Genomic DNA, 14581 nt, shown 5'->3' with positions numbered 1-14581 from the left:
CAGATCAGATAAGAGAGGCGCACAAATCTTCAAATGCTCAGTTTACTCAACCCTTCTCCTGCTCCTCATCCCACTGTCACGTCCTACAAACACATTAGAAGGAAGTGGCTTCAGGAAGGGATGGGCAATATATATCGATATTATATAAATATCTTTATATGAGACTAAATATAGTCTTACCTTTAGGATATCATAATATCCTTTCCTGGTTTTAAATGATGCATTACAGTAAAAGGATTTAATTTTCAGAAAATACCACTGTTTTAAATGTTATTTGCTTAGCCTCAGCCGTTACGTCCACTCATATTGATGATTTTCAGATCAATGTGTAAATGTGTGGAATCACCTATTGGCAACTCTACAATCTCCTCGCAATATCGATATGGGGATGTTTGATCAGGAATATCATGATATTTGATTTTTTTCTTTCCATAATCGCCCAGCCCTACAATCACGAGGACATTGTTGAAAGCGCTTAACAGCCTTTGCCGGACAGTGTGTCAGCAATCAATCAGCGTCATTGCCCTATTGATTTAAATGTGTTTGTGAGCTCGGGTGATCAGATTCACTGTCACTGTGCGCGTGAGCTACAGCTTAATGACAGCTGCATGTACCCAAGCAGCTGAAGGCATGCCCCTGGACTCACCCCCAGGTTCCAGCTGTTGAGACGAGCCTCCAGGTCGCTGTCATCGGGAGACATGTCTGCCTTCAGCCCCACATCCACCTGAGGAGGGGGGAAAAAAGTGAGAGTGCGTAAACAGCAGAAAACACAATGGAAATGAAGTGTTTTAAATTAGAGGAGGGAATTAAAACAATTTCTTTGACTGGCAGTTTGGCCTGAGGAAGGGAATAACACAGGGGTTATCATTTTGACATTATGCCTCTCTTGGCAACAATAAAAAGGTTCTTTAAAAGCTTACAGATATACAGTACACCCACACGTGTTCCCCTCCCACACTAACAGCTTTTCACTCCCTCGTTATCTCCATCTCTCCACCCTTTGCTCCCTCACTCTCACATACAGCACTCCAGATGTTTGGCAGCTCCACATCATCATTTCCGTCACGCTGTAAATTCCACAAGAGGGGCATATGCAGCTAAACTGTCTGTCATCCGTACGTTTCCCCAGCCTTTTGTTACGACGGGCCTCCGGATTTGTTTTATACAGTACGATTTGAATGCTTCCAGGGGTTTCTGTTGATTCAAGATCAGTTTACTCAAGTCAAGGTTGGGCAGCGAGGTAGATATGGGGGGAAATATCTTATAAAGTTGAGGCAGCGATAGGGTAAGGAGAGATGTTGTTGGATTTGATTAGGATCTTGTGGAGTGTGGACCTTGGGTGTACCTCAGCGGAACTGCACTGACAGAGAAATGGCTGAATGAAAAGGATTAAATGCCCCTTCGGATTAAATAGGCATTAAGGTCCCAGAGCCTCACCCTCAAACAAACACAGTAAATGTTTCATATCGATATCTAGGAATGCTGAGTATGTGGGTCACCGGCTGTTCAAAGTAGCGTGTCACAGTCTCTGTATCGCACCAGGAATTCAACACTGTTAAGTATAAATGGGCTCCAATGGTTTTTGCCAGATGTACTGGTAGCAGTTGTGACATTGAACTGTTTGATGGCTTTTACTTTGGACACGTAGAGTAGATTCATTATGGTTTGATGACACATTAAAGGCCATGACAAAATATTTCTCAATTAGTTTCTTACAATTTGCAGTTTTCATCTACTTACATTTTTAACCTAAATGCACTTATTTTGCCAGATCCTCGCTTAAACTAATGCAGTCTAACACAACAGCACCATCTGCAATCCTACCTTCATGAAGAGTCAGTTTTAATTGAGTAAAAAAACAAGAAGCACTTGTTGAGTTAAAGTAGGCCTTGTAACTGATTCACCAGCACTTCCAGTATGATCCTGAAGTGAATATATCTGCACTTTCCTTGTTGTTCTGAGTTTGATTCTTTATGGTTTTCGCACTTATTGTAAGTCGCTTTGGATAACAGCATCAGCTAAATGATATGTAAATGTAAAAAAAATACCCAAATCCCCAAATATTTGAAGGATGTAGTTTAATTAGTAGAAGGCTGTTGAATTGTGTTCTGTTACAATGAGTTATCCAGATTTGTGTCCAACCTACTTATACGAACATTGTAATACAAACTAAGGGAAACAACTCTCAGTGTAACTCAGAGGAAAGTTTCAGTAGGGTGTATCAAAAATCAGTTTGACTGCCAAATGTATTGTGATCACAACCATTAGCTCCATTTTTGTTGCTTGAACCAGCAACTTATAACTTCAGGGAATTTCCTCCAGCTTCATGGGGATATGAATTTAGGAATTTCCAAATTGGTCCACATTAAAGAAGAAAGCAAATCATCGCGGCTACTATTTGTATTGGCACCAGCGGGTTTGCAGTAATATTTCAATGTGTCATCTAATGGCAGGGAAGTCCAGAGGTGTGTCTGAACCACGGTGATGTGCTCACCCTGCGGGCATCGTGTCTGGGAGACTGTTTGAGTGGACTGGAAGACACAGGTCGTGGTGGGTTCTGTTCCTCATACAGCCTTCTCCTGGAAGAGAGAGAGAAATAGGAAGAACAACTGTAAGATGCTAACCTACAGCATAGTATGTGTGTGTGTGTGTTTGTGTCTGTGGAGTCTGTTTTGGTCCCTATGTTTGCATATGAATGTGCTTGCGTAGGCAGCCTGCCTCGCTATTTACACAGATCAACATCTGGCATTGGTTGCATGGTTTGTGGTCTGCATTTCATCCCATCCGAACAATAAACGTCTCTGCTATACATCACTTTGTTTCCACGGACAGCCCGCAGGGCACCAGTGTTTGGCTGGTCCAATCCTTTTATAATCGTACACCTCAATCATTGTCTCTCATCATGTCCATCACGGTGTTAAGAAGATTAACAAGGAAACAGCTTTTATTCATTGGCAAGCAAACACATCCCCTTCTCACTGGCTCTCCCTCTCCCACACACACATAACTGAGCTTACTAGTATCTCATTAAGCACAGGCGCATGAGGCACTAATGGCCTGTTAATGCTAATTGAATGAAGATGTGAAAGGAGACGGGAAGATGTAGGACAATAATGAATGGGAAAAGAATGGCTGTCATCTAATAGAGACATCAAATTGCGTTCTAGAGGGCACTGTTTCACACTCAATGTGCAGCCTATGGGCGCTCTTTTACTCCCATGTAATCTATTTAAGTATTCCTGGCATTGAGCATTTTGAACCTCATTTGTCACAGAGGGTGTTATCTCGTGGAGGAGAGCACCATCGCTGTGAGCTTTCTGGAAAGACTGCTGAATATAGAACAGGAGGGATATCTGTGCGAGCACCTTTGTAATTTGTACCTCAAATCCTCCAACCCATGGAATATGCATACAACACAGAATGTCACTACTAGACACTGTTTGTTGAGGAAATAAAGTGAATGTTTTCCCAGTTTATATAGGTATACTAACTTGTAGCTATTCCACAGCACAGACTTAAAGGTCACTTATTATTCAAAATCAACTTGTTCATGTCTTTAATTGTTTAATACATAAATGTGTGTCCCCTTTTTGTTGGGATTCGGAAAGTTTCAGGAAAAGGATTATTCCTCTTTTTGTCCTGATCGATATATATAAAAACCTGTCTGAGCTGAATAGATTTGGTGACTTTGTGATGTCACAACAGTTTTATGGGTTGTGCAACCATTAGCCAATAACCATAATATCATAAGATTTGTTCTAATCTAAATGACAGATCCTGATCAAACTAAACTTTACTTATCTGAACAGTATCTCTGTCACATAATAACGTTTTTACTGTAAGTGAACTCACAAAATTGGATTTTGTTAAACAGGGTTACGGTAAATATGATACCCTGTCTATTCAAATGTAAAAATAATAATATGCCTCTGAATAGGTACTGTTTATGTCCTCATGTGGCATCTCGATGTTCATTGGCACACAGTATGTAATGTTTTAAAAATAATATTTCATAAATTGCGTATAGATTGCTACAAATGAAATGACATTGCTAGGCAACAGCTGTCTACTTCCTGTCAGCGGATGTCATTCAGTTACACTGCAACATGAAATAAGCTGGGACACATTTAGAATGTCTATATCTATGAAATGCTCTATACTAAATGGTCTATACACTGACGTATACCTATATACACCTATACATACACATAATACATCTGAAGGACAGATTTCCTTGAATGTAATCTGAAAATGATCAATGCTCTGGAAAAGAGCAATACAATGCTTTTGCAATAATACTGTTAAGGGTTGAATAATGAATCACTTATTTATAATGAATTATGAGCAAACACCACACACACACACACACACACACACACACACACACACACACACACACACACACACACACACACACACACCACACACACACACACACACACACACACACACACACACACACACACACACACACACACACACACACACACACACACACACACACACACACACACACACACACACACACACACACACACACACACACACACACACACACACACACACACACACACACACACACACACACACACACACACACACACACATACACACACACACACACACACACACACACACACACACACACCTTGGATAAGGGGGCCAAGCTTTGCAATCTTGGGCCTCTAAGTCAACAGGTGGATGAGGATAATTGAATCAGATGTGTCTGGAGTCTGAGGCCCGGAGATCAAAGCAGTGGCAAGTCAGGCCAGAGCTACACACACACATGCAGAGGCGCACACACACTCAGAAGAAAATGAGAACACCATGTAGAGCCTCAGAAGCTGCAGCTCGCTTGATTAAAGCAGCCTGACATCCATACCCCCGCCTGACCTCCAGGTGCAGAGCCAGAGGGCCTGGGTCTCAGCCTCGGGCACCCTCAGGAAGGCAGTCTGACCTTGGGGGACAAACATCTCTGCCCCTGCACCTAAAACCACCTGGAGGCAAGATCAGTGGAGACCGTTTGGCCTGTGAGCGAGACATGTGAGGCATTTCTACCGGAATCAATGGCTGACTGTTGTAAAAAGCAAAGACAATGTTATTGTCGCACTCAAAAAAAAGAAGAGGCGGGAGAGAGGAAAGGGGGGTTAAAAGATGTCATATGTGGACAAAAAGCACACACATGGAGGACAGAAGTCAGAGACAAGAGGAAAACAAGGAAAGAAAGAAAGCCTTAAAGAGGCTGCTAACAATGAAGGAGGGTAATATAAATAGATAAGGCCAGAATTCAACAGTGAACCTGAGACAAGAAGTGCTAATCAAAAACATGTCAAAACCCCAACCACTGTTATCGTTATCACAATCTGTCTTTTGGCATCAGAAGATGGAGAGTACGTGTCACCAAAGCTGTTTCCTATCATCTGTTCTCGACACCCGCTGACTGCTCTAGCTTGACAACAGCATTCCTCTGCCTGAATAGCTGCCATAGACAAAGCAGTGGCTCCATCTTGTGGCTAAATAAGGAACAGCACAACAACACTGGAATGCATGGTGGAATTCGCTCGGGGCATTTTAGCCTAATAAGGATAGATGATGTTTAAACAACACGCACACATAACAACACATCCACTCCTGATTGAAATAGAAATAATAACTCAAAACATCTTGAAATCCACCCATCTTTTCCTGGTTATCTGGAAACTTGAATTGGACCATTACACAAGCTAAAATAAGCCCTGTCCATCACCTGACTAATGGCGAGAGAGACAGAGATCAAACGTTGCCACATCATAGGGAGTCAGACGAGTTCCTTCCATTTAATCTTATCTAAATGAGAGAGACACATAAAAGGACTCTTGGCCCGGCTAATTTTCTTCATCAGGACGTTAGCCTGTGATCTGAGCGTCTTTCATGGTCTTATCCCAATCAGTCTGCTGCTCATAAAACCTCTCTATCCTCACCCTATAAAGCACAGGGGAGGAAGGGAAGTACCATGTTTGAAATTGAAAAGAGTGTTTTGGTTTAAAAAAAAAGAAAAAAAAAAAAGGTCACTAATAATGTCACAACTATCTCACTGCTAGACCATCAAAAATGTTCAAACCTATTTATGAAACAATAAAATAAAAAGCATAATCATGCCTGTTTATTCAACACTCAAGTGTTTTAAGCATGCTGCCATTTTGAATGTAGTCACTTTTAATGGAAGGAAGTGAAAAAACGGAATTTAAATTTCTTCTGGCACGCTAGGTAATGTGAGTTAAAGTGTGACAAATATTTAAACACTAGTTCTAATGATGAGTTTCTAAGAATCACATATTCTATAACCCCCGAGAGTAAGAATTTGAATTACATTTGGCAGCAGAGGGCATGTTCTCTTTTATTATACAGTGCCCTGGTGGATATTAAGCTCTCTTTACATTTACAGCGCTCTCTTTTTAATATGCTAATGAGCATTTCAAGCCACTGGGCTCCGGTTTGCCTTTCCCTGTTAATTAGAATGAAAAACCCTGAGCCATTACTAACATCACTTTGTCAAGCGCCTGCACCGCCTGCAGTCAGAGGAAATATCGCTGAGCCAACTAGGATGATTTAGGGAAGAATGTTAAAAAGTGTTCAAATGTGTGTGTGCACACGATTATATGCGTTTTTTATATTCATTCGTGCATGTGTGCCTGAGTAGCACTTTGAGTCAAGCGTTTTTTAAATGAAGCAGCACATTTTTAAATCCAAAAATACTATTTAACAGCTCATACAAGAATAGAAACAAGATAATGAGCTACCATCCTTATTCTCCGTGTTCCCCTCTCCTCTGTGGGGGTTTCACCTCAGGTTCAACAACTAGGAAACTTTAAAGAAGAAAATAACAGAGATATGGAAAGAGAATACAAGCGGTTCTCGCCCTCTCATGCTGTTTTGACATGGATTACTTCTGAAAAGTCAGAATGGACAGTTGAAGCAGACTGATGCAAGAACTTGGCAACGTCTTCGGCTTTTCAGATAGTGCTGCAGAGCAAATACGATGGGCGATCAGTCACGAAAGCTGTGTGTATTCAGCTTCAAAGTTGAGCTCAATTTCCGTCTGATAAAACAACATTGACCCAGAGTGCTTAGATAAATATTATATGTGTCATATGTAGCATCTTTTATATCTGTCCAAAGTTTTTTTGCTGTTAAGTCACCAGCTGGAGAACTATTTTAAATAAACTTTAGTTGTGCAGGAATTACAAACCGTACTGGAATGGGGACGTTTTAAATGTGCCAGGACCTCTCACTGCAATTGTGATAAATTCCACTTAAGAAACTAATATTGCTGATAACTGATTGAACTGATAAGATGATATAATGGACCCATTCTTTGGAGCCAACTGTCGCTCTGTTTCTCACCGTTAGAAGGGACTCCCTAACTCACTAATGAATTGAAGAATTACATGAATCACCTAATAAAAGGTTACTTCTGTAGGCTGTACTGTCATCCAACTGGCATGTGTGCTACCGACAGCTAGGGCTGCTCGATTATGGCAAAAATCATAATCACGATTATTTTGGTCAATAATTGATATCACGATTATTAAATACGATTATTCATTGACTTTGAAAACATCCATTTATTGAACTTTAAAACAAATACAAATAATAATTTGAACAGTGTCTTTTGAACTGTTGATTACCCTGAACGTATAATTCAACTGAAAAACCAATACAAAAATAAATAAAATAAATTATACATTTATATTTAAATTTAAATAAATAATATCAAAATAATAAATACTAAAAAACAAGATCAACAAATATTTTGGAGTGCACTTTCACAAGCTGCTAAACATATATTAATATGATAAATAAAAATAAATTAGACCAAAATAAAATTAGATCAAATATGTTGCAGTGCCCTGTCACAACCTAGCAAAGCAAAATAAGCAGCAGCCTATTTGTATTACTCTTGTCCATAAAATTGAAAGAAGGTTATTATGATCCAGAACATAATGTAGACGTTGCACCATTATCTGTTTTAAAAGGATGATAGGCTTTCATGGATGTGTTGAAACAAATACCAATTGTTTGGTACCAAACAGGTGACAAGTACGCATCTTTGGTCCACACATCCTTTCAGTTTACAATTCCATACGATGAATGATGAGTTTCAAAAGAGGCACGATATTTGTTAAAGGCTAAATATATGTTAAAATACAATTCTGAATGAAGTATTGTGGCACTGCAGAGATATCCTGGCATTCCAATAGTACTCTACAGGCTTAACAAAACATATATATTTGGTAATCTGCAAATCACACAATGATCCTTTTACATTTATTTTTCAATGATGAGAAAATAATAATGCAAAGATGACGAATCCCTCCCATACTTAAATTCCAATATCTGTCAAAAATCATTTCAATTAGTGATTTTTTCCCAATGGTGCAGCCCTAGCGGAACAGTACCTGTGACGAGCTGTGATGGGTGTGGAGCTGGTTCTGTCCTTCAGCAGACTGGCAGCCAAAGAGTCATCAGTGTGGCCTCCAAGCTCTCCTGTCAACCAATCAGGCAGCTCCGCTCTGCTGTGACCGCGCAGAGGTTCATCAAAGTAGATCGACTTGGATGCAAATGAAAAGACATCAGATGAAAACTAGGTTAAATAAGTCAATAAGTATTTGCAATCTGTTGCAATTGTATTCAATGAGTTGCAAACTGCATGAGATGTATGTAGATTAAATGAAAACATTGAAAATACAAGCTTTTGGAAGTTCAATATTTTCTAAATGAAGAATAAGCTCAGTTTTATTTAGCACCTTTCATTCAAACATGCTGCCAAAAGTGCTTCACAAAAAAAGGAAAAACAAATCAACTACATACTTATTACATACAACATACCTATCATTTCTTATGATGTCTATTCTAGAATGGGAGCAACAGTAATTTAGGGATCATTAAGGTTCCTGATAATGGTTGTGAAATGAGATTCTAATCAAGCCAGTTTAAAATCACTCCCAAGAATGTGATCTTTGCTTTGATCCCAAACATTGGGTGCCATTTTTGTCTTGCTGCTTTTTCTTCTTTAAGATCAGTGAGACAGGCAATGTGGACATGGAGTGGGTCTTACTACAGCAGCCGAGCTGACGGCAATACAGCAATTATTTTTGTTTCAATGATGCAGTAACTCTTACCATGTAGGTAGGGAGTGTCTTGAGGCTGCCAGGCTCTGGTTTGCAGGTGAAAGGCCGATCCAGAGCCCCTCTTTTGAGCATTTGAAGGAGCAAACGGGCATGCATGTTGCGGTTCTTACGACCGGTCAAACCTGAACCACAGCTGGCCGGGTCACACAGCTTCTTTATCCATGTGGCACATCGCTGCCGCTCTGTGGTCAATGAGAGAGAAAGAGGGACAGAGGGAACAATGCCACAGGTAAGTAAATACATAAATATCTGTTAGATATTCAACTTCTTCCTGGGAATTGTCTTATGACATACATTTGCTTAGAAAAGTACAAAACAGAGTCAATAATTAAGTTTGCATTATCAGCAGAGGTGGAAGAAGTACTTAGATCTTGTACTTAAATACAATTAGAACAACCAAAATGTTGGAATACTCTGTTACAAGTAAAAGTTGTGCAATCAAAATGTTACTCAAGAAAAGTCATAAAGTATTAGCATCAAAATATACTTAAAGTACCAAAAGTAAAAGTATTAATTATGCAGATTGGTCTATTTCAGAATAATGTAAATGTTATGATTTGATTATAATTATGAATGCATTCATGATTAGAAGGTTATTAAAGATGGTAAAGATACAGCTAATTGTAATTACTTTGTATACTGTAAGGTAGCTTGTGAATTTACTCCGTTTGTAACTAAAGTCTTATTCAAGTGTTGATTATATTTCACATAATTAAACAACATTTGCAAAGTTACTAAAGGTATTCAATCAATGTAATGGAGTAAGGTACACAATTTACCTCTGAATTGTAGTGGGGTAGAAGTACAAAGTAGCAACACATTTAAATTCTCAAGTAAAGTGCAGGTCTCCACAAAATTGTACTCCAGTACAGTACTTGACTAAATCTTCTTAGTTACTTTACACCACTGATCATCAGTGATGTTTACACTTTGTGTAGTGAAGTGAAGAGAGATGAAATGTAATCTCACCTGTCTTGCTGGGGTGTTTAAGGACATATGGCTTCATGTCAAGCAGAAAATGGTCAAACTCAGTATCCAGCCATTCCCATGAGTCCTCATATTTGCTCATGGTCTCCTGAGGAGGAGGTGGAAATATGTAAACAAGAGTTAATACAAGTAACTCAACAATACGTTACTAACTTAGGTAGCGATGCATTTGTTAGCTAGCTACATGGGATTGTTAGCAGCAAAACAGAGTGGAGATATAGCTAGTTAAAAGACTGGTATGTTAACATCTTGTCCCTTAACGATAGCACAAGATAACATGACAACCACTTAAACTAGTGTTCACAAACTAGCTAACGTTAACACATCTTAGTTATTGAGGGAGTGATGCATTAGCAAACGAGCTAAAGCAAAGCCGTAAACCGCTTGTGTGGTGAGGTTTTGTCCAACCTCTGGGAACGGATACACGAAACGCTAAGGATGGCACATTGTTCATGATAATGAACAATATGCCATAGTACAAAACGACTTACTTTTAACTCTGATTTAGCCGCTCAAAATGGTTCAAAAACTTTAGCGTCCTCACTTTACGCCACATCCGGTTTCCGTGGAGACACAGCGTCTCCTTGTTACCATAGAAACTACACCACTTTTTCATTCCACTTTCCCCATGTGTGTCCTGTTGAAGCTAGTTTTTTTTTTTACTGTTAAAGTTATTTCTTGAAATGACTGTAGTTTTACGGCAAATTATCCAATTAGACGACACTATGCTGTTCCTGCTAAACACATTAAGCTTTTTGATTTGCCCGTTTAAACACAAAAAGACTCAACTCGCAACATTAAATCCATACAAATAATGAGTAGTTGTTATAGTTGCTTCTCTGAGTCTGTTGTCCATCTGATACCTGAGATGACTCTTCAGCATGTTCAAAACACGCAATGCAGTTTAGGTCCACAAGATGGCGCCCATCAGCCTTCAGTTTGTGGGATGGTCAGCAACGGATGGATGAAATTGACGACTTGGTTTAATTCTCACTGAAAAATATAAAGCATACTTATAGCATTTTTCGTATGACACCTCACAAAATATACCAATCTAGACAAACTTACTGAACCCTCATGTGTTTAGGTGCAACAAACTTGATACACTCTTATGTGGTTAATTGTGCTTTGTAATTGAAGGGGAATTTTCCCACAGCACGTGAAGGCAGACTTCACCGACGTCACTTTGAATGAAAAAGAAGCGCTCAGCTGTGGAGCAGGCAGAGGGAGGCGTGCGGTCTGTCAGCCTGCACACACCAGAGCTGTGTCGAGACAAGGACTCCACAGAAATCGGTCGGGAAAACAAGTTGTGGTTGTGCAGTTTTTGTTTTGCTTGACCCCCATTATGGCTGACCATCTTCTACATTACAATGACTCTGCTAGTGTTGGGAACCGATTCGCCCGCAAAGGTGCTTTGCGGCAGAAAAACGTGTATGAAGTGAAAAACCACAAATTTACTGCGAGGTTTTTCAAGCAGCCGACGTTCTGCAGCCATTGTAAAGACTTCATATGGTAAGCATCCATAAAACACAACTGTCTTGCCATTCACTTGACATGAACTATTAGGAATGCTTTGAGATTCTTTAACAAGTTTAATGGTCACAACCTTAATGTTATTGGAGTCTGCAGAAAACTGAAAGTTATTTTTTTGAAGGCTGTAGACAGATTACAATTAGTTTCAAATGACTGACTAGTTTAAATGCAATTTGTTGCTGAACAATGCCCCTCTAATATTACTTTTTGATTTTTGTTGCAGGGGATTTGGGAAACAAGGATTTCAATGCCAAGGTAAACCACTTGCATGTGTATTTTGGTACATTTGTTACCAGCAGATTCAGATAAAGGAATGAAGCAGGATGTCACAATTTGGCTTTTTCACCCAAACAGTATCCCTGAACATATCAGAAAAGTTGAGGGTGCTTGGTAAACAGTTGTCGTCTTGTTTAATACATTTTCTTTTTAAATATACACTCTGGCTTAGTCTCAATTTAGGCATCTGAAAGGGCGTCAAGTGATTTCAAGAGGAAAAACTGGAGGTTGCATATCAAATCACACATGAAATAGAGCCCACACAGCAAAACATTTAAAGTTTCAAAAGTTTTATTTTGTTTCTTCGGGAGGACATCACATTCTGCAAGCAAGAAAGCAGGTGTTAATATTTGAAAGACAGTCATCTTTGAAATGTCAAGGTTTCAAACATTTACCTGCAACTTCCAATTCAAAAATCCATGTTGGTTACTGAAAGGCAAACGTTAGTTATCAGGCATTGATTTAAACGGGCATTTAGGAGAATGAAGCTTGAAGCTGTGCACATACCTCCATGGGTTCTTTACACCTTTCGGGCAGCTGGTTGAGCCGCAACACCCTCTATGTTTACAGGGATTGGAACGGGAAATTCTGGAGAGTAGCTGGTGTTGGATTGTCGATACTGTGCTCGCTCGTAGCCGTTTCTGGACTGGCTTATATAGCTTTGAGCGAATGGTTCAGACGCTCTGGGGCTAGAAACTGGTTTTGGCATCTTTCCATAATTTTGCTTTGCAGGTTGGGCTCTTTCATTGGTTGGGTTCTTGGGGAATGAGGGCCCTTTTGGTGGTGGAGCAGATCCTGTTGAAGTCCCCTGGCCCGCAGCTTGACCATACCCTCCTGCAGTATTGGAAGTGTCAATATTCTCAGATGGATATTGAAAGACGTCTTCAAAAACAAGATGAGGGATGTTCCTTGATCCACTTTCACGGGAGCCAAGGTTGATGTTCTGGTTAGCCAAACTAGACTGGCTTATATAGCTTTGAGCGAATGGTTCACTCACTCTCTGGGGAGCAAACGCTCTGGGGCTAGAAACTGGTTTTGGCATCTTTCCATAATTTTGCTTTGCAGGTTGGGCTCTTTCATTAGTTGGGTTCTTGGGGAATGAGGGCCCTTTTGGTGGTGGAGCAGATCCTGTTGAAGTCCCCTGGCCCGCAGCTTGACCATACCCTCCTGCAGTATTGGAAGTGTCAATATTCTCAGATGGATATTGAAAGACGTCTTCAAAACCAAGATGAGGGATGTTCCTTGAGCCACTTTCACGGGAGCCAAGGTTGATGTTCTGGTTAGCCAAACTAGAACCACTGCTTGCTGGCTTAGGCTGCCACGACTCAACGCTTGGAAACTTTACAACATTGGATGTGGAAGATGCTGCAGGCTCAAAGGCGGCTTCACGAGTAAACACAACAGCTGGATAAGCAGGCATACCATTTGTAGAAGGACTTTGGATAGGGCTTTGCTGAGAATTTGCAGGAGCAATCGGAGGATAGTTGGGGCTTAAAGGAAATACAAGTGGGTTTTCAAGGTTTTCCTGGCCCCAGTCTGTTGAGCCGCCATTAATAAGCCCCTCTACCGCAGGAGCACGTTGTGCGTTTAGTTGAGGTGTGGCTGAACCAGAACCAGGTTGTTGGTAACTTGGGTTCTTGGGGAATGAGGGCCCTTTTGGTGGTGGAGCAGATCCTGTTGAAGTCCCCTGGCCCGCAGCTTGACCATACCCTCCTGCAGTATTGGAAGTGTCAATATTCTCAGATGGATATTGAAAGAAGTCTTCAAAAACAAGATGAGGGATGTTCCTTGATCCACTTTCACGGGAGCCAAGGTTGATGTTCTGGTTAGCCAAACTAGAACCACTGCTTGCTGGCTTAGGCTGCCACGACTCAACGCTTGGAAACTTTACAGCATTGGATGTGGAAGATGGTGCAGGCTCCAAGGCGGCTTCACGAGTAAGCACAACAGCTGGATAAGCAGGCATACCATTTGTAGAAGGACTTTGGATAGGGCTTTGCTGAGAATTTGCAGGAGCAATCGGAGGGTAGTTGAGGTTTAAAGGAAATTCAAGTGGGTTTTCCTGGCCCCAGTCTGTTGAGCCGCCATTAAAAAGCCCCTCTACCGCAGGAGCACGTTGTGCGTTTAGTTGAGGTGTGGCTGAACCAGAACCAGGTTGTTTGTAACTTGGGTCTTCATAATATGGATATCCATAATCTGCAATAGTAACAATTTAAATTACAGAAGATATTCCTTCAGCCAAATGTACCAATTGAGTTAAGTCACATTACCTCTTGCAATTGCTAATCCTACAGTGAAGTCACACAGCAACAGACAAATCCAGGAAACTCTGCAAGTAAAGAAGAAACATGCAATTTAAAATCTGTTCAAGATAATTGAAACAAATGAAATAAACATCAATCAAATATACCTGAAAAGTGGTCCAAGAGCCATGACTGTAAGCTGAAAAGCAGCACACCTTACTCTTCAGAAGCTATGGTTTGGGACAAGCAGCTCACTGGGTCTGACTGGAGTTGAGAGTAACCTGTGTATGGTTAGAGAGCCCTCTGTGTCTCTTTTATATCCAGTTCACTTAACGAAGCCCATTGGCAGCACCTGGTCCCAGGCCAATCAGA

At 40.5% G+C, this 14581-nt stretch overlaps 2 protein-coding genes across 6 annotated transcripts in view; one reads left to right on the top strand and one right to left on the bottom strand.

Annotated features, from left to right (window-relative positions):
* cep112 (centrosomal protein 112) overlaps positions 1-10828 on the bottom strand; it is a 94907-nt gene extending 84079 nt beyond the window's left edge. For all 4 annotated transcript variants that reach the window (XM_034142343.1, XM_034142344.1, XM_034142346.1 and 1 more), the window contains exons 1-6: positions 10649-10828; positions 10140-10245; positions 9162-9352; positions 8439-8590; positions 2495-2579; positions 647-724 (exon numbers count right to left, since the gene is read on the bottom strand). In XM_034142343.1, coding sequence (XP_033998234.1) covers positions 647-724; positions 2495-2579; positions 8439-8590; positions 9162-9352; positions 10140-10239 — 606 coding nt within the window. In that variant the 5' untranslated portion in view covers positions 10240-10245; positions 10649-10828. The remainder of the gene's footprint in view (positions 1-646; positions 725-2494; positions 2580-8438; positions 8591-9161; positions 9353-10139; positions 10246-10648) is intronic.
* A 571-nt stretch (positions 10829-11399) lies between these two features.
* Positions 11400-14581, top strand: part of si:ch73-374l24.1 (protein kinase C alpha type) — a 106311-nt gene continuing 103129 nt past the window's right edge. For both annotated transcript variants that reach the window (XM_034143008.1, XM_034143007.1), the window contains exons 1-2: positions 11400-11669; positions 11914-11945. In XM_034143008.1, coding sequence (XP_033998899.1) covers positions 11503-11669; positions 11914-11945 — 199 coding nt within the window. In that variant the 5' untranslated portion in view covers positions 11400-11502. The remainder of the gene's footprint in view (positions 11670-11913; positions 11946-14581) is intronic.

The sequence above is a fragment of the Trematomus bernacchii genome, unplaced genomic scaffold (genome assembly GCF_902827165.1).
Source record: "Trematomus bernacchii unplaced genomic scaffold, fTreBer1.1, whole genome shotgun sequence".
NCBI classification, from domain to species: Eukaryota; Metazoa; Chordata; class Actinopteri; order Perciformes; family Nototheniidae; genus Trematomus; species Trematomus bernacchii.
The sequence above is the reverse complement of the archived record's forward strand: the minus strand, read 5'-3'. Positions and strand labels throughout refer to the sequence as shown.